At 39.1% G+C, this 19,944-nt stretch overlaps 1 protein-coding gene across 1 annotated transcript in view; it reads right to left on the reverse strand.

Annotated features, from left to right (window-relative positions):
- The window catches only part of RORB (RAR related orphan receptor B), a 178,674-nt gene that overhangs the window by 17,806 nt on the left and 140,924 nt on the right, over positions 1-19,944 (reverse strand). Inside the window, exons 4-6 of the mRNA XM_068553857.1 lie at positions 18,404-18,805; positions 2,024-2,145; positions 507-639 (exon numbers count right to left, since the gene is read on the reverse strand). Of these exons, the coding sequence (XP_068409958.1) occupies positions 507-639; positions 2,024-2,145; positions 18,404-18,805 (657 nt within the window). The remainder of the gene's footprint in view (positions 1-506; positions 640-2,023; positions 2,146-18,403; positions 18,806-19,944) is intronic.

Raw genomic sequence — 19,944 nt, forward strand, 5'->3', positions numbered from 1 at the left:
TGAGTTGCTTCCTAAGTGACTGTGCGTGTGTCAGAGAGTGTGAGGGAGAAGTGGGAGGAAGGATTAGAGCAGAGTGAGTTTCTCCCGGTGTATTCTGGCTGCAGGCTATCCTCATTAAAATGACTGGAAATGACCACAGAGGCAGAGCTCAGCTAGCCTGGATTTTTTTCCTCCCAACAGAAGGCAAGTAGTACATTTTAGAGCCAGCTCAGCAATTCAGCCACCTTGACACGCTAATTACTAGCACTGCCTGTCAAGCTGGGTATCTCAACCTCCACAATTAATAGCTCCACTTTCAATAAGCAAAATTGTATTTGACTTCAAAGGGGAACTGAATGACTATCAGGGCATTTTTATTACTGAGAGTTTCCTTTGGGAGTTGGCTGACAGCGTGGGTGGTAAAAATGAGCTACACGTTGGATGGAGGATTTTCTAGAACTAACAGCAAGCTAAGGGTCAACCACATCCTGGTCTAAAATAGGCCCCCCATGAATCTTCTTGCTTACCTGACTTCAGAAGGAGGATTTGATCATTTTGACAGAGTTCCATGAAGCCTGTTATTCGCTTTGCAAACTCTACCACATATTGGATGGCGTGAGTGATCTGGATGGCACATTGCTGCCACAGTGCTTCCCTGGACTTCAAGAGAGAAAACACAGAATGTACATGGAGCAAAGAACAACTTGGAGACTCAGTGAAATACTCAAGGTTGCCCTAACTGGCGCTTACCTGTCACTTGGGGTCCATGGTAGGAATTTACCCACCTTTAGAAGAGAGGCAATATTTTCTAAGATATTGCTTTGACCTTTTTGAACCTTGATACACCGCAATTATCAAAGTAATGAGGCTAAAATAATGGAAATATTGCAACAGTACAAAAAGATAGGCATTTATAGTTTCTTTATTATTTTGCCTCCTTCTCCTCACCTAAACAAACTCAAGCTCTTAGTCTATTTTGTAAAATCAAACTCTTACACTGAGGAATAGCAATTTCATTCACAGGCTTCCATAAAATTATTTCCACGTGTACCTGACAGAGACTAAATCTGTAATATTTTTATGTTGTGTTCTTTTCCCAGAACTTATGGAGACTGCTTTTTGGTACAAAAAAAATTTCAAGGGGAAAGACATCAAATCAAATCACTCTCTTAAGTAATATAGAACCCTGGAAATGTATTTTGATCCTTGGGTTATTTTCTTTGGAATGGGAAACATAAATCCAAGTTATGTGTTAATTCTGTTTTTTATTGACCATAACAATACCTATGCTTTTGTCTCCTTATTCATATAAAAGTGGTAACATTTAATTATTCCACTGGAGAAAAATCAGTATGTTGTAGTCATATATTTAGATATAGATACATTTATATATTTTATTAAAATTTCATTTACTGGTAGGTTTTGTGATTATGGATCTCAATCCTGTAGAAAATTAATGTGAGTCAAAACAACAACAACAAAAACAGCAACAAATTCCTTCTCTTAAAACCTTCTCTAACGGACACAAAAATAATCAAAATAATAACAGTAAAAATGTAGGGTGAGTTGTCCCTTTTTCCTTTGGTCCTTTTTAAACATGTAGGGCAAGAAAAAACATTCAGAATGCTTTGTTGCGTATCTTTGTAGTGTAAGTTTGCAGCTATTATTCCTGCTATGACTTTTTCAATTGCTCCTATTCCTTGCCTGGCTGCAAGAAACCACTATGAGATGTCCTAAGATCACCTGATGTGGGCACAGTCTCCCCTGTCACTCAAATAGGGCAGTGGCTTTCAGTCGGGGTCGTTTTGCCCCCCAGTGAACATCTGGCAACATCTGGAGACATTTGGGTTGTCACAGCTATGGGTGAGCGGATGCTACTGGCACCCAGTGGGTAGAGACCCAGGATGATGCTAAACATCCTCCAATGTGCAGGGCGATCCTTACAGCAAAGAATTGTCCAGTCTGAAATGTCAACAGTGCAGAGGCTGAAAAAGCCAGAAACAGAGAAATCACAGAAAAACTTTCCTGTAGTTTCCCAGAGTACCTTGCTTTGATACGCTTTAATTTCTTCATACGTGTGGATCTGCCACGCCAGCTGGTGTAGCTCCTCCATGGTGTATTGACATGTCTCCAGATGGGACTTAATGATGTTCTGTGCAATTCGATCTATGAGAAAGAATATCAATTTGAGGGTTTGTGAATAAAATCCCACTCTGCGGAAAGAAACCTGCTGTTAATGTGTTTCCTGTAGGAATGCCTTTTGGAGATACTCCAATTGTATGAGCATGTCTTTAACATTACTATCTGTTTAAAAATCTCCAGACAAACTCTTTATTGCTTTTTTTCAATTTTCAGTCTTTTAATCAAAATTAACTGCCTTTTCCTCCTCTTTTTGGTCACAAAACTGGGGTCTTAAAGTTGTAAAGTGTTCAAATAGATATTTATTTTTAAAATAAATACAAATTACCATGTACCATGTTTCTTGATTTTTGGCCTGAAAGTCCACTCACAGTCTTGTAACACTTGTCACACTGTAACAGTCAGTGTAAACTCCAAAAACTTTAAAATATTTGGAAAATCACTAGATCCCCAGTGTTTATCTATCTCAGAAAGGAGGAATTGAAATATAAATGTTTTGCTTATATTTTAAAAAGGGAGGATTAAACAATAATCTAAAAAAATAGTTTTCTATAGAGGAAAGAGAAGAGAATGGGGGCACAGGGATAGAAGCCAGACTTCTCTGATGGTATTATTTTTGTAGATTTGACTTTGGAACCATGTAGATATCTTCCATAAATAATGTGAGAGGGAGATGAAATGATATGGACTCATGAGGTGATAATTTTGAAGCTGGGTCATGAGGGCCCTTATATTCTTCTTTCAAATTTTTCATAAGATAAAATGTTTCCCTGAAAAAGTTAAAAAAGAGCAAATGGTTTTATTCATAAAAAAAGTAGAAATAAGCACAATCAATTTTGGGGGGCCATTTATTCCAAATGGGTTGTATTTAGTACTGTATCTTAAATATCGATTATTTTGGGTTTTGAGGTATGGAAGTTGAGTGATAGAACCAGACATAAGAGCTCTCCTTAACAACCTGCAGTGAGTCCCCTGAAGTTGGATAGAGCTGGCAGAAGGTCTCCTCATAATCCCCCCTCTGCTATTTGAACACGTGAAGGTGACATCTTGGAATTTTGTACTCAGGAATTCTGTAAGTGGGATGTGAGTAGAATGAAGGTGACCAAATTTTCTGCCTGGTAACTGCTCTTGGCTCATATAGAAATGGAGTTTTTCTTGTGTTTCAGGTGGTGCCATTTTAAATGCGATTTCTGTTCTTTCTAAATAGCAATGTTTCATTTCTCCAGGATAATTCTCAAAGCAGTACTTAGGTACCGTTTTCTTTTTTTACCTTGCTAAGCTTCTGGTATATATGGAGGGAAATAAATTGAGTTTTAGAAATGTAGAGAATAAAAAATGTAAGCTTAAGCTTCTAATGAACCTTCGAAATAAAAAATCTCATATATCCATTGCCTGGCCCATTATAAACACTGAATAAATGGTAGCCACGATTGTCATTATTAGGACGTTCTACATAGTCTTTCATCAGGGAAAGGAATCTGACCACCCAGTGGAGATGAAACAGAGCTATTTAATTTTGGAATCAGTGCTACTGAAGGAGGATATTTCAATATTTATTAGAGTTGTTCAATCAGAACTATAAACTGATGGATGTAGAAGATGCTACAAAATGCTAACTTATGATTATGGCTATGCTCTGTTGGATTCAGCACTGAGCATTTCTGGACTTTCATTGCTTATCATGCTATAAAAATCCTTTCTTTAAAAAATCCTATATTCAAAAATTTATTGAACATCCTCCTATGTTGTAAAAAAGGGCAGGAAATATTCTATACATCATATTAAAATAGATTGGTATGTCATGGTTCATCATTTTTCAATTTCATTTGGGCAGTCTAATTACTTAGACTCTTAAAAAAACGTATTTATTCCTCAGTAGGTATATAATGAAAACATAAGATTTTTATGGCTCTATAGTTTTCAAACCTTTATCTTCTTGGTGTAGTCTGTTTTCATTTTCAAAGATATACCGATTTGTCAGTAATTTACAGGCTTCAGGGTTTATAAGCAAAATTACAATTGCACTCAAAATTGCACTATGAAAAACTTTTTATCTGTTCCTTTACAATATCTCCTGAGAATTGCTGGCCAAGGTTTAAGAATTCCCTGGCCTTCTGCCACCAAAGTTTAGGGTTCTATGGGGTATGAGGAGTGGGCATAATAAACATGTGGGCAGATTAAGCAAAATTGAAAGTTAAATCCACATGGATGCTTTAGGACTCAGCTCAGATGGCCATTCCTGGAGAAGGTTTCCCTGCTTCCCTGTGTCCTCACATAGAAGGGCCAGCTGCCATTACACTTTAATTCCACCCCCAACTGAACCTTTATTCCAGTCAGACTCCCACTGTGCTTATTTGAATGGATGTTTCTACACCCTTCCGGATTGTGAGTTCTTCAAGAGACGGACTGCAGAACCCAGCATAGTGCCTTCACATATTCATTCACATGTTCACAAATACTTTTTGAGAAGCTATTATATACCAAGTTAAGGTACAGAGTTTAAAAACAGACATTTTCTTTTCTTAAAAGGATCTTATAATAATATCATGTCATATCATGACGTAACAAATGCCCTGAGCTATTGTGGAAGCCCAAAGAAGAAAGTAACTAACTCAGTCTGAGGAAGGCAGAAAACTATCCACAGAGAAGATGCCTGTTGACCTGGGTCTGAGCAGGAATTTGTCACATGAAGAGAAAGACGGACCTCAGGCAGAGGGGATGATGAAAGGGCACAGAGAGAAAACTAGCTCTGAGCTAGATAACTGCTGACATTAAACTTTACATCTTTACAATCCTTACCTTTTACAAACAGTTTCCCTTTGACTGAGGAAAAAAGTGAGGTTCAGAAAGAGTGAGTGACTTTAGACCCATTTTTACAGAGTTAACAAATGGTGTTGAAATCAGCTCTGTCTTTTCCAGCAAAAAGTCTGTAGTGTTTGCAATACAGAGTGCATTGAAGAGATGGGGAGGAAGGGACTAGGGATAGACACTGTGACTGGAGATGCAACAGCTGCGTAGGCATGGCCATGGAGTTTGGATTTTACCTTGTAGGCGATTAAGAGCTAGTGGAAGCCGTGAAGCAGGAGAGTGACATGGTCAGTTTTTTGTTTTAAAAGGGTGACACTGGCCATGGCAAAGAAGACGAGATGGCATTAAGGAGTAAGTGAGACTAATCAGGCTGTTGTGAAAAATACAGACAAGATATGAAGAGCTTCTAGAACAGGTGAGAATGACAGAGACAGAGTGGAGGGGCTAGATTCAGGAGAATTCTGAAGGAGGAGGCATAGGACCAGCAGGGTGTGTGTGTGTGTGTGTGTGTGTGTGTGTGTGTGTGTGTGTGTGTGTGTGTGTGTGTGTGTGTGTGTGTGTGTGTGTGAGAGAGAGAGAGAGAGAGAGAATTAAATATAGTAGGTACTCAGCCAATGTTGAGTTAGTAAATATAATGTTGAAAATATCCATCCATCCATTTGTCCCCTCGTTTTCCGCTTTATTTGACAAAGGATTTTAGAAAGCTAAGACTGACCCTTTGTTTGATGATCTTAAAGCCTAAGCGCTCACGATGGCTTTAACATTAAACATGGGCAATTATTTCCCATACCCTTGTGGTGAGAAGTAAAAGGCAGATCTCTTTTTGACATAAGACATATATCAATGAAAGCTAAGACACAGTAGCAGCAGTAGCAGGAGAGATCCTTCTCCACTTCCTTTCACGGGTCTGCAGTGCAAAGGTGAGCCACGTGCAAAAACCGACTTGACCCTCTCAAGGCTCAGGCCTGGGGGTCAGTACACCACACAGTAAAGCTAGACTTGGTCCCTCGGGAGCAAGGCCTGAAGGCTCATTCTGTCGATTAGAAAGATGCATGAACATCAGAGGAGATGGTCTGCTTGGACTGAGAGTCTGCAGTTGTGAAAAGGGGAGAAGGATTTAAAAAGAAGGGACAAAAGGGAGAGACAATGAATACAGTATGCAAAGTTCGTGCTGGGAGCCAAAGGAACTTTCAAGAGTCCTTGCCTGGAAAAATAGAAAAGGTAATAGTAAACGCTGTCATCTCTAGGGACCAACCACATGAGAAAGTCCAGACAAAAAGACTGAGGTAAAAGAGCAGGGGATATGGAATCTTTCTGGGCAATCGCACACCCTTCATCCGTTTCCCTGATTTGGATTGCAGTTGCTTCTCAGAGCCCAGTTTTGGTCGGATCCATTAACCAGCTTGGGCTGCAGAAAGCACACGTTGAAGAAGGAGTCAGCACGCACTGTGCTGGGATAATGGGTGCAACAGAAATATGGCCCCGATGACTGAATAATGGGAAACTCTACCACCTTCAGAGGTGACGCCCATGGACTCTACACTCTCCTTTTCCTGAGACCAGGGATGAGGCTAGAGATTTCTTAAGTGGACCTGAAAATGCAGCTATATCTCCTCAGTATTTCAGATTCTGTATGTATCAGTGAGACAGAGCTTTGTCCATTTCACTAAGAGTATGTGGGCTGTTTGATAGTTAATAAAACAACATCAAGGAATGAGAAAAACAATTTTATATACTCAGTCCAGTCATTCCTTTTCAATCATGATGAGGGGAAATGTAAACACTGATGCTGGCAAGGGAAAACTGGGTGTGTAATTATAGGTTAATAGTAAGTCCATGATCCTTATTTTCTATTTGTTAATTTCATGAAAAATATCCTGCTCTCACTTTCTCTTGCATCTCTTTTTATCCCATAAAATTGCTGTTTTATTTTTAGACTTTGACCCTTATACTATTCTTGAAGGAAGGCTTATTGGAACCCAAGACTTATAACTAATTAATAGAATTTGTAACTTCATGAGATAGAAATGACAACATGTGATTCAAATGAAAGAATAATCCTAGAAATCTTTAAAATAATTGATATAGAGATATGTTTTTGGCATAGGTTGTGGTGATGGTTTCATGAGTGTATACTTATCTCCAAACTCGTTAAGTTGTAAACATTAAATACAGACAGATTTTTGTATGTCGATTATATCTCAATAAAGAGGTTTAAAAAATAATTGATATAGGCAAATAAAACTTTAGCATTTTTGATGAAAAATATCGAAAAATATTGTTAAAATTGTTACACTTCCCTAGAAGCTTTAGCGGTAATCTTAAATCCACTTATGACAGGCAATAAGAAGAGAGAAATTAAATTTTTGAAGGGAAAACTGGAATAAAATTGATGGCAATTCTCAATAGTGTGTGCAAAAATTGTAGAACCCTGGGGCTGGAACTAACCTCCTTCCTTCATTTCCAAATGGACTGTATCTAAATAATTCCAGAAATTAGTTGGGTCTCCTGTCTCTCTCTGAAACTTTGGCTCCCTCCCCCCACTGTGATCCTCATCAATCATCACTGTGATCTGTGGAATAAATCAAAGAAGTAGGAAGGAAGTCCCTCCTTAAGGTATTTACAGGTGGTTGAGATGTGCATGATATGTGTAAATATTAATAATATTTTGTGTAAATTAATTGTGTAAAAATAATATTTTGAAGTAATATTAAAGAAATATATGAAAAATAAATTTTGTTAAGTATTAATTCATATAGAAAAGCAAAGTCTGGAAAGAAGTCATCTAAATTGCCTAGTACTATGTAGAAAAAAGGCTACATCTGCTTATTTTGGTGAAAAGTAAGTAAACTGACAAGTAAGGTGACAATTTCTTGTTTATAACTGTAATGTTATAAAATGTGGACCAGCTTGCAGCTACTAAAATAGCAAGTGACCTTCTGCAGCTCTGATTTCAACCACTCAGCGGGTTTTTTCCACCAAAGGGGCTTATTTTAGCTCTCACTAGACATTTCAGCAAATGGCGCTCTCCAAAGGCTACAGTGTCTCAGACACGGATTGCACGGGTGGTTTCATTAGAATCCCACATCCTGGGAGCGGGGAAAGTTGAGTATATCTTTAAAAACTGCTGCTTTCAGTGTTATTACCAAGAGCACCCGTGGCCCAACTGTATCAAGGCGAGAAAGCTGAGACTCAAAGCTATATATAGCACTAGAGGGGGCTGCATCTGAAGTCCCTAATTCTTTCTCCTCCCCCTCCCTTTTTTTTTTTTTTTCCTCATGAGAAAGGACGGTTTCTTCTTGGTGAACTATACCCCCTATTCATTTTCCTCCATAAGGGATTTTTTTTTTTAAACTTGGAAGTATTCTTCTTATAATACTATATCTCAGCCTCAATCAAAATGATTAATGAATTTTTAATTTATCACTTGCCTTAAGGATCTAGAGAACTGCTCAATTCTCTGTTTAGTTTATACTACTAGTGTGAAAGGGGAATTCTTAGGGGATTCGCTTTGAATTAATGGCAGGATATCTCTATGGACTTGCTCAAGGCAAGTTTTAAGTGCCTGCATTAGGTTTTCAGAATATCAAGATTCCTCAGAATCCACACTCTGAGGCAGTAACTCTAATATATTAGAACAATTGGTTTAAAGGTGAAACATTTAACCAAGTGTGCATTTTGTCTTTTTGACAACAAGACTACCAGTTTTATAAGTTTTTGGTCATTAAATAGAACAAGTCTGCTGGTTAGTGTGTAACAGATGACTGTCAGAGAGGACAATGTTACTTTCGAGAACTTTCTGATTTTTCTAATCTCTATTTAGAGATGATTATTTTTGGGGCATAAATAGAATTGTGCTACCAGCATAAAAACATCAATATTTAAGCTTAAAACAGCCATCTATTAGTGATCCATAGCCTCAATAGGGAGGTAATATTTTCAGCATTTAAGTTCTTCAAATTTTTTAAAGAAGAATTTAGGGCCATAAAGAACCCATAACTTACTTGTTGGCTCAGTTTCAATGTCCAACCACTCATTACTCTTTTACCAGTGAATCAGGAAAGCTTCTGGTCTCCTTTTCAAACAAATTCTATTGCCAATTATTACATCAGAGAATGGCATAACTGATTTTTACTTCATGTAGATCTGAACCAAAATGTTCTTAAAGTGCTTCAGAAAAATACATTAACAAAATATAAGATTGTTATTAACTATAAAAATGATGAAAATGTGATAAAACACAACTCAATAAAATATGAACACAGAGAAAAACAGTGAAGAAAATCAGATTAATACTACAAGTAATAATATCTGGGAAAGGACTGAATGAACAGATTAATAAATAAAATGGTTAAAATCTTATCAAATTTCAGGAAGTTCAGGTGAGAGCATTTTAATAGGAAGTAAGAAAACGGAAACTAAAGCAGAAAGAAAAACTGAAATAATCCATAGGGCATTTGTATTTAAGCAGAGTATATCCAAAGGAAAAAACATCATACACAGCAAAACAAATTAACTATCTACGAGGGTGCCTTCTTAATAATTTAATAATGGACAGCTGTCTTGGATCACAAGTGTTTTGTTTCATTGCAATAGTGCATGTCTAGTTTTGGGGAAATTACAGTTCCCTTTCTTCAAACTAGCTAAGAAAATTAAGAATATATTATAAAAACATTACCTTTTGAAGCTAACTTTCATAGTAAAAGACCTCCTTCACAGAACAATCAGAAAAGATCAACATACTTCAATGCCCTAGAATTGGTGAGTTTTAAGGAAAGCAGCTTGTAGGATGGAGGAAGCCAATATGAACCCATTGAGCCTTTTATTTCATGCCCTTTGCGAAGTCCCTTAACATTTTAAAGTCTTAGTTTCTTTGGGTTTGATTTTCTATCCATAGAAAGATTTGGTAGCAGTGATATTTTCTAAGGGCTGTGTAAAAGCATGGCGACTTGAGTCTAAGGGGCTAAATAGGAATTTCTCTTCCTTTTGACTCAGGAGGGAGAAGTCTTGCAGAGTTACAGAAGGTGGGAGTACAGCTCACAGTCTTAAAGGTACTTGAAGTGTCTTAGAACAAACAAAAACAAGATAATCTAGAGCCCATGAAAATATTTCCCTACTCTCTTTTAAAAAGTACACCTCCACACATTACCCAAAGGACACTTAGCGGGTCACAGATGATGAAAACCTAATTACGGAAATTGCTCACGGCCATCATTAGGATTGACCTTTACTATTTGGATTTTTTTGCCATATGGATTGACCGTTAATTTAAACAGAAGCAATCCCTCCCCAACCTTACCCCCTTTTGGAAATGTAGCCAATAGAATTCTGACCTTTAGGAAGAACTAATTCAGGAGAAATCTTTGGAGGCAATTTTTACATTTTCAAACATTTAATCTAAATTTTTAAAAGTAATGATTGCTTAAATAATACATTTAATTGACTAATGCTTTAAAATAAGTGTTTTCTAAATAGTCTAGCACCAAATGTTCCTGGAACAAACCTGTCTGAAAACCAAATAGCAGTTCCACAATAGTCTGCATAAATAGGGCTCAGATTTAAATAATAAATTTCTTCTTCTCAATAGTAAGGGTATATCATCATATATCCTTATCTATAGCTTACATCCTAAAATAAAATAAACAAAAAGTCTTTCCAGCTAGAAACATTTCCAACAGGTTTCCCCACATTTGTAAGTATCACAGAAATAAATCCTGTACTGGTTGGCAGAGAGAGCCTGTTAAGTTGGTTGTATAACATGGTAATGAAAACCAAAGTGTATCAAGCTCCATCAACCTGGCCATCAATTGACATTTCTGTGTCCCATAGCCTATGTGGCATTTTAACCCCAACCAGCTCTTCCCAAAATAGGTGTTTGAAAATGTGGCTAAAGCAGCACCTATTCACCCCAGTCAGTGGAAAAGTGATTCAGAGCTCTTTCTAAGAGTAAGTGTCAAGCTTGCAATGCAGGAAATACTAGTCAACAGTGGGGCTGTTTCAGAGATTGTCTTGTAAGCATAAACATTCCCTCCTTCAATAAGTCATAGGTAGAACCTCATGAAATCTCCTTCCCTCTTCCTTACTGCAGAATATTTCATATCTACTATGGCTTTTGAAACTGAGTGCATAAATTGGAATTGGTTTTCCAATAGCTTCCCAATAGCAATTTTTTTTTTTTTTTTGGTTGGTGGATTTTAGACTCTTCTTAGGAAGTTCTGAATTCTGAGTCAAAAATTAATCCCAAACTAGTATCTCCAGGGGAAGTGTACCGAGGAAGATCAGTTTTGCACAATTTCAACTCAAAATAGAAAAGGTGATTTAAAAGATTTACCTAATCCAGTGAATGCTAGCACATAAGGAAAGCTGTACTGACAGAAGTACAAGCATATATTGGTTAATCTGCATACAGGTACTATAAATAGATATGCAGGTTTATAAGTACTTCAACTGAGCATATATGTGTGTATTGCTTATGATGTAAATCATACTTATATATGTTTAGAGCCTTGCTGGTCACAAAGTGCTTTTGTATACATTATGCCATTTATTCCAGTTGTGGAGAATCATTGCACTGAGCACGACAGTAGAGTGACTACAACATATTACTAGGTGAGTTAAGACATCTTTTTCAGGTTGTTAAAGGATATCTAGAAAGATATGGATTTGAATGACTCTAGGGAAGAACTACAGTGTCCTCTGTCCCAGGATGCTCCAGAATATTTCATGGCCATGGACTAGTTAATACTATAGTTGTGACCATGGTAAAGATCCCAGAAGTGTGACAAATTGAATTGATTAGCCCAGTCCCCACACTTGGGCAATTCCTTTTTTTTTTTTTTTTGAGATAGAAGACAGGGTTCTGGAAATAAGCAGCCTCTTGGGATGTAGTCTATGGGAAGCAGAGAACAAGGTAGTATGAAAATTTCAGAGGAGTCAGGTAAATCCCTCTCAAGTGACCAAGGTGATCTGGGTAGGCCTGGGGCTCAGTCAAGACCATATCTTTATTGTTTTGTCCCCCTTTTTCTTTCAAGAGGGGTTTGGGGAGGTGGTCAGGTTGAAGTGGGCCAGAGAGGACGGGTCGATTTGCCCTGAAGTATCCATACAGTGGCTCACTCTTTACTTTGTACATGAACTAGGGATGGTTTGAGATTGGCCACCAGCCTCTCATTGATCAGCTCCTGGTTGTCCTTGATGTTCATTTTTTTCTTTTTTAGGAGCGTGGATGAAGAGAAGAGGCTGGTGCACACTTCTGATGTGACTGTGGTTATTAACTTTATAGTTGACAGGGTCATTCCACCCCATGGAAATTCCCAAGTGTGGTCCTACTCCTTGAGACAATTGTTTCAGCATCGGTCAGGATTGCCTAGTTGCCTGTAAGTCCCCTCCCCTCCTCTCCACTACCCTGCCCTTCTCCTTGGGAAGTGGCTGTAACAAAGGGAATATTTGTGCACATGGCCAAAGCTCCCACCAGAAGTTGGGAGAACCATAATCCTTCAAAGTCATTGAGCCCATCTGCCTTATTTTTCAGATGAAGAGACTGAGCTCCAGAAAGCTGAACTAATTTTGAACAAGTTCACATGGCTAGTATGTGAACTAGCCATCAGGAGTCCCAATTTCAATGTCCTTTCCCTAAACTGTCTGCATAGGACCTGTGTTTGGGTGAAGGTGACAGGGGTGTCAGATGACAATGGAAGTTCACAAGATGTCTTCCCTCAAGGCAAGAAAGAAAGAACTAAGACACTGGATTTTCACGTCCCTTACTGCTTGAATGATTTTTCTCATTAGTTTAGTCTACTTTTGTTCATTTTAATGACTTACTAGGCACTTGCCCCTAAATTGAATGCCTACCTGTATTTGATAAAGGTGTCACCAGAGGACATAGGAAATACATAGCTGCAGTTAAATTCTATTCTCTGTACCATTGATGAGTGAGTAGTTGAATATGCTTAATAGGTTTAAGCAGTTGTAAAATATTTACCTGTAAAAGTGTATGTCATTGAAGCTGCTGCCTTATGACCATAGCACCTGCTTGGGGTTCTTAATAAATAACAACTGAAACACCAAAAACTTTTACAGAATTTCCCCCTGTAAAACAGCACTAAAAATACCTTCTATGTGTCCACGTAGCCTTGATGAAAAGAATAGTACATTACAGGGATTAGATCACCTTTAGGCTAATCCCTTTTTGTAACCTCCTCTATTAATACTCAGCTTCTGTAATAGATGAATTTGCTAAAAAAAAAGAGGTTTATTTCTATTTTTGATGTTTAAAATTCCAGGCTCCATAAACAGACCACAAAAGGAATATGAAAGTAAATCTACATTTAAGATTACACGGGAGGGATCAATGAATTCACATTTCATTGTCTTCATCTGGAGAGAAAATTACTGAACAGCAAACTCAGATAATGTTTGTAAAAGGCAATCTATCCCCTTAGCACTGAAACTAATTTGATGGATTTTTTCCCTGTTTTTAAAAGCATGTTGTTTGGCTGTTTGAATTGTCTTGTTGTCTGGTACCTCATGGATACACTGTCAATCATCTTGGAGCTTAAATGAGCTTTCATTAAGAGTATTAGTCCTGCAGAATCCTCCAACCCATCTCTGAGGGCTATATCTGAGGGGAGCAAAAACACGACCTTCCATTTTCTTTCTCTGCTTGTTTGCCAGTCTTCCTATAGCCAGCTTCCTTTCCCTGCCACCAACCACGGCAAAATTTTATTTGCAAAGATATAACACCTCCACCATGCCAGCTTGAAGTAAAACTCCTGCTAAACCCAGTTAAACTTGATGCCTAAATATTAATTTGCAGCTTACTTTTGCCCTTCTCTTATTTTATGGTGTTTTGTCCTATGGGATTTTGAGAAACCCAAGCATATTATTCTGGAAATGTTTCATGTTTTTCTCTTTGCTTACCCACATTTTCTTTTCGAGTCCCAAGACTATGGGAATAAAACATTCCTGATAAGAGCTGTGGCACAGAGTAAGCAATACCCCCCCCCATCTTCCTCACCTGCAGGAGAGTTTGTGGTATCGTCATGCTCAGGATTTAGAATACATGGCGTTGAACTGCAGTTATTTATTTTCATGCCTGCTTCCTAGACGGTGAGGACAGGAACCGTGTTCTCCTTGCCTTGAGTGCCTGGCACACACTCCCAAACGTAAACTAGCTAGCTAGTGGGAAGCAGCCGCATAGCACAGGGAGATCAGCTCGGTGCTTTGTGACCACCTAGAGGGGTGGGATAGGGAGGGTGGGAGGGAGACGCAAGAGGGAGGGGATATGGGGGTATATGTATATGTATAGCTGATTCACTTTGTTATAAAGCAGAAACTAACAGACCATTGTAAAGCAATTATACTCCAATAAAGATGTTAAAAAAAAAAAAGAGTGTTTTTGAAAGAATGCCTGGAAGTGTAGAGTAGTAGAATGAGCTACATAAGAACTTAAGCTTTACCACTTAACTAACTCTGTGCCTGGGAAAATCACTCACTCTTTCTGACCCTTAATTTCTTCATCTGCACAATGGGATGATTTCTTCACTTCCCACCTGAAGGCACTGGTAGGAGGCTTAAATTGGCTAATGTGCATGAAGGGATTTTCTGTTTCTGTCTATCCATACAGTATTATTATTAGGGTTCCTGAACCTAGAAGTCTGTAGTTCCTTTGGTGCACTTTTAGAAAGACAAGTTTGGTTCTTCAGGGGGAATATTCCTGACTCATAACACTCAACTAATTGACTTTTTGGGATCTGCATGCTGTTGCTAGTGTTGTTTTACGGTTCTTAAACATGCATTTTTATTAAAATTTCAAAACTGTAAGACTGTATTCTGTATGGGCTAATCCAAAAACTGTTTTTTTAAAAAAATCTGCTTTTACAATGGCCCAATCAGAATCATGATCTGGTTGTACAATTTCATTGTTCTCTCAGAAACGAGAGGAAGCAGATCAGTACTTCTAGCAGCCAAGAGTGATGTTAAAAAATTCTCTCGTGTGATATAGCCTTCAATTCACCCAGTCAGAATGTGGCTAAGATCACATTTTCTTTTTTTCCTTTTTTTTTTTTAATGGTTTTATTTTATTTTTTGGTCGCGCAGTGTGGCTTGCGGAATCTTAGTTCCCTGACCAGGGATGGAACCTGGGCTCTGGCAGAGAAAGCACCAAGTGCTAACCACTGACCGCCAGGGAATTCCCCACATTTTCTATTTTGTCAGCACAGGCTTCTTTCTATGACAACTTGTCACCAGCCAGATTAGTATAGATCCTTGTTAATCAACTCAAGTCAAAATGTCAGCGTGCACCCTCTGTAAGCTCCTTTGTAGCTCCCAGTAGGACGTCAGGTAGGCAGCAAACACCAAGCAAGTCTTGTTGTGGGAATGCCATTAACTTGTGAGGGGCTCCCTTTGTTTGATGGGAAGAAATATAGTTAAAATAGTTTTTAACTATTTTAACTAATATAGTTTTGATGTTACTTTGACCTGGGTCCACATGCTTACTTTGCTTTTAACAAGTTTTGCAACTTCTGAGCCTCAATGTTTTCATCTGTAAAATGGATATACGAATAATTATATAACAGGCATAATAGGGTTGTTATAAGAGTTGAATATTGCTAGGCACCATTAGGGGCTCAATAACAGGTAATTAGGTAATGGCCAAGAATGTTATTAAGTAATAATGAGATTAATACCACTATAATATCAATTATATTGATACTAATAATAATGATGAGGCTTATGCATGACAGAAGCTGTTCTAAGAATTTTCAAATATTAACTCATTTAATCCACACACACAGGTAGGGATTACTATTATCTCAGGTTTACAACTGAGACCCAGGTTAGGTAAACTGCCTGAGGGAAAAGGAACAATGAGGTTTTGAACTCAGGCAGTCCGACTCCAGAACCAAAGTTCTTAACTGCTGTACTACACCACTGATGCCCTCCTGCCCAATTAGACTGTTATGGACTTAGTGCTTTAGTGAAATGAGTGGCAGTTTTTTGGATGGTGCAGGAAAGCATAGTGCATCACATTGTTGTGGCTCTTATAGGTACCTCCATTCGACACTCGAAGGAGTTTGTGTCCACTAGATGGCATTGCCGTTTTAACGAAATGGGAAGCAAGGCAATACTTAGGCTTAGGAGCCTGCTGAATTTGAGAGCACTAGGAGGACAGCCTAATTGCATCCCTAAAAGTCTGATGGAAGAAACCTCCAAAATTTAAGGCAGATCTAGAGATCTCTAAAGACTAATAGTATCTTGAAATAAGTAACAAAAATAAATGCTAGTTCATTTTGGGGTCAATGTCTTGTGTAGAAAATCTGGATGCATTTGGAGTTTCTCTAGTTCATAGAGGAATAGACTCAAGGCCAGGAGGAGAATGACCTGGGTAGGGTTACTTGAACTTCATGTTTCTGGCTGTAGTTCTCTTTCTGTAATACCTCCTACTGATTCTAAATCACAAAGAAATTGTGATTTCTGCATTCTTAGAAGTCTTTCCTTTTTGGGTATGGATCAGATCGCCCAACAATTGTTTTTGTTTCAGTATGTTTTAAACATGTGTTCCCAATCAATAGCAAACTTAGGAACTTAGATACTAAGTAGGATAAAAGCAAAAAATGGTGCCTATTTCCTTTTCCTTTTAACATGTCCTTTTGGAAAGACCTAGTGACTCCACTTAAACAGATTGTCCCCTATTGATTGACAACGCAGTTTGTGAATACTAAGCCCATAGCAAGTAGCAGGATAATGGATAAGCACAAGGACTCCAGAATCAGACAGCCTGGGATGGAAGTTGGCTCTATCATTTAGTAACCAAAGGACCCTGGGCCGGACATGACACATCTCTGAGCCTCTGTTTCCACATCTGTAAAATGGAAGTAATAGTTTTACTTATCATGTAAGATGCTTGTGAAAATTAAATGTGTGTGAAGTGCCTGCGACATAGTCACAGGTTAAGGAGAGCAACATAATGAATATTTTTGTTATTAGAGCTGATGTGTAGTTTTCTATGTCTCTCAGTTGTGGATGTCGTCACAGGTGCTATGTCAACCACTTCTTTACTCCCTACCACAGGCTGAATTGCTAAGAGAGAAAAATAACGTTTCAGGTTTTATAACTGTGTCACGTCACTTCTTCCTCAACCAGATGGTAGAAGTAGCCAAGATACATATGGCGTGTCCTTCGTTATGTGTTCACATCAACTTTATTTAAAACACTCGTAGGCTTTAGGCTCCTACTCACAGTTTAGACAGAGAAGGTGATTGAACACGTGGTGGACAAGTGAGAACAGCTCAGAGTTACTGAGCGCTTGCGGAGTGCCAAACATGGCTCTGTTTTACAAGTATTGACTCATTTAATTCTTACAACAACTGTGTGATCTGTGAGCTAACATTTATTGAGGAAAAAAAAAAAAAAATAGGATGAGCAAACCAGGATTGAGAAACTTGCTTCAGCTCAAATAATAGGCGACAGATCCAGGATTTGAATTCAGGTAGCCTGGTTCTTCACCACTCTTTTCTGCCACCTCTCAGGGCAAGGTGTGAGGAAGCCTCAAAGACTCCCGAGCTCCACACTGCTTCCCCTGTGCACTAAGTACTGCATGACGCCTGCTGTAGCCACTGCCTGCTAGCTCCTCCAGGCCGCTGTTAACATGCAGCTCTGTTACCCAGGAGGGTAATGTGTTAAACCTACATCCATATTTTTACAGCAATTAGTTAATACAATCAACCGATTAGACGGTTACCAGACTCCTAGGCTTAACAGGGTAAAACAAAGCTGCGACAGGTCAGAAGAGAGAGTGCACTCTTGAAGACCACTCCTTAAGAAGGACGTTGCAGAAGCAGGAGGGCCTGCAACCGATGCAACTGTGCCTGGGACTTGCCCTGCTCAGAGGGGCTTATTTGTTGCCCTTCTGTAACATTCCAGACCACACTCTTTTTATTGCCAGTAATTCAGACTCTATTCCCACGTAGAATTCTTGAATTCAGATTTACAAGAGCCTTAGAGGTCTTCTGGTCTACCCCTCTGCCTTTACAAAGAAGGAAACTGAGGTTTGTCCCCAGTTATCTTAGATGGAGAGTTGGAACCCTGTTCATTCAGTTACTACATACTGCTTCTATATCCCTTAGCTATTTCACTTTTAATAGCATCACTTTGAACACTTGCTGAAATTTTCTTGTTTATACCAATAACATTTTCCCTTCAGTGATGAACCCAAATTCAACAGATAGCATCTGTTCTTTACAGATAGCATCTTTCTATTTATGATTTCTACTTTCTTCCTTTGCTTGAAATAAATTTTATGGGCCATGGGAACAGTGACAGTTATTAGACGATATTTTAAAATCAATTCGTTTTCTCACTAGAAGACATCAATGCAAGCAATTCAACTTAGACCTAAGAAAATGATCTTACGAAACAGGACCAAGGCAATTTCAAAGTAGAATTTCCAGAAATGAGCTGGAAGGAGATTTACACTTACCGATTTCAGTCATCGTTATCCCTGGTGCTAACTGCCCGTTGTTGAAAGAACTATAGGTAAACAAGTTGGGTACGGATGTGAGGTCATAGATGGGTTCTTGCTTTATCTGTTTGATGCCAGTCATGTCAAGTCCTGACTGATCAGGGGACGGCTGGCCGGAATCCACGCTGTAATAACCCTCGGACTTGGGCAGGTCCATGACGTGTCCGTTGGCGTACGTGCCACTGGCCTCGCTGTTGAGGCTGCTGAGGCCGTTGCTGGCGCCGCTGCTGTACACCCTGGCGAGGGCCTCCGCCTCCCCGCTCTGCTGCTGCCGCTGCTCTTGCAGCCGCTGCTGGTGCTTCTGCACCTCCGCATACAGGCTGTCCCTCTGCTTCTTGGACATCCTCCCGAACTTCACAGCTGGGTGGGAGACAAAAGCAGTAAACAGCGCTTGAGGTTCTCATTCCCGTTAACCACCTCAAGTCCAAGGGCCCGTGGATGGCTGTCCCCCTCAACATAAAACGCACAACGTCCCAGTACCATAGCCCAAGAGTCCATTCGTTTGCACTCCACACTTGATAAAAGGTTATATTCACGGGTGTCTGCACTGGTTTATGTGCCTAGTGAGAACTAAATCTAAGCTAGGAAGAAATGTACACACTTATAGATGTATTTCTCATTGACACGAAGTTAGCAGGCGTTTTTCCTCGTTCTTTCTTCCTTGCGGGGAAAAAAAAATTCACAAAAACCCAAAACTACCACATAGTACCTATTCAAATGTAGACCAACACTCATTATTAGCTTCCCTCCTAAGCATTAGGATTTCCAGATTGCCAGATAGGACCCTATTATTTCACTATTTTCTAAATAGCATGTTGGGTAAGACCAAGGAAGTGGAGCAGGGTGAGAAACACAATTTCAAGTAAAGCACATCATTTGCCTTCGATTGGATTTTGGGATCAAATGAAAACAATCTTTGGAAAATAGCAATTTTGTGAATACAGTACCCAGCAAGTGAGACAACAGTAACCCTTCCTTTCTTATTCTACCGTCCCCAAGTTTTATACTGCCCCTCTCTTCTGGAAAAATCCTTAACCATCCTGAGGAAGAAGGAGAAAGAGGCTCTGTCAGTGGTCACAGAGTAATACAAAGATGCTTTGATCTGAATTCACTGTTTCTTATAGAGCTTAACCTCCTGAACCGTTGTGGATCGAGACATTTTGCCTCACATGCTGTCAACTCCCGTTTAAGGCTGTGAACGTCCGGAGTCGAGGGGCCACCTTATCTGAATCATCAGGCATGATGTCGTTCGGCTCATGTTAATGGTAGGGACTATGGTAAACTTAGAGGTTCCCTTTTGAGATTCTGCTTTCTTTTCTTTTGTGACACTGTTCCCGTCACCGGCTGGTGGTGGGAGCTCAGAGAATGTGGGAAGAAGAACATGGAGAGTAGAAATAGGTCCAATTTCTGGATTCAGTCAGTAGAGTTGATGAGAATAACTTCTGAGAATGACTAAATGGTGAAGTGCTTAAGAACTCTCCAGCACCAAGGGCCCACAG

This window comes from Eschrichtius robustus, chromosome 10, assembly GCF_028021215.1.
Source record: "Eschrichtius robustus isolate mEscRob2 chromosome 10, mEscRob2.pri, whole genome shotgun sequence".
In the NCBI taxonomy this organism is placed as follows: domain Eukaryota; kingdom Metazoa; phylum Chordata; class Mammalia; order Artiodactyla; family Eschrichtiidae; genus Eschrichtius; species Eschrichtius robustus.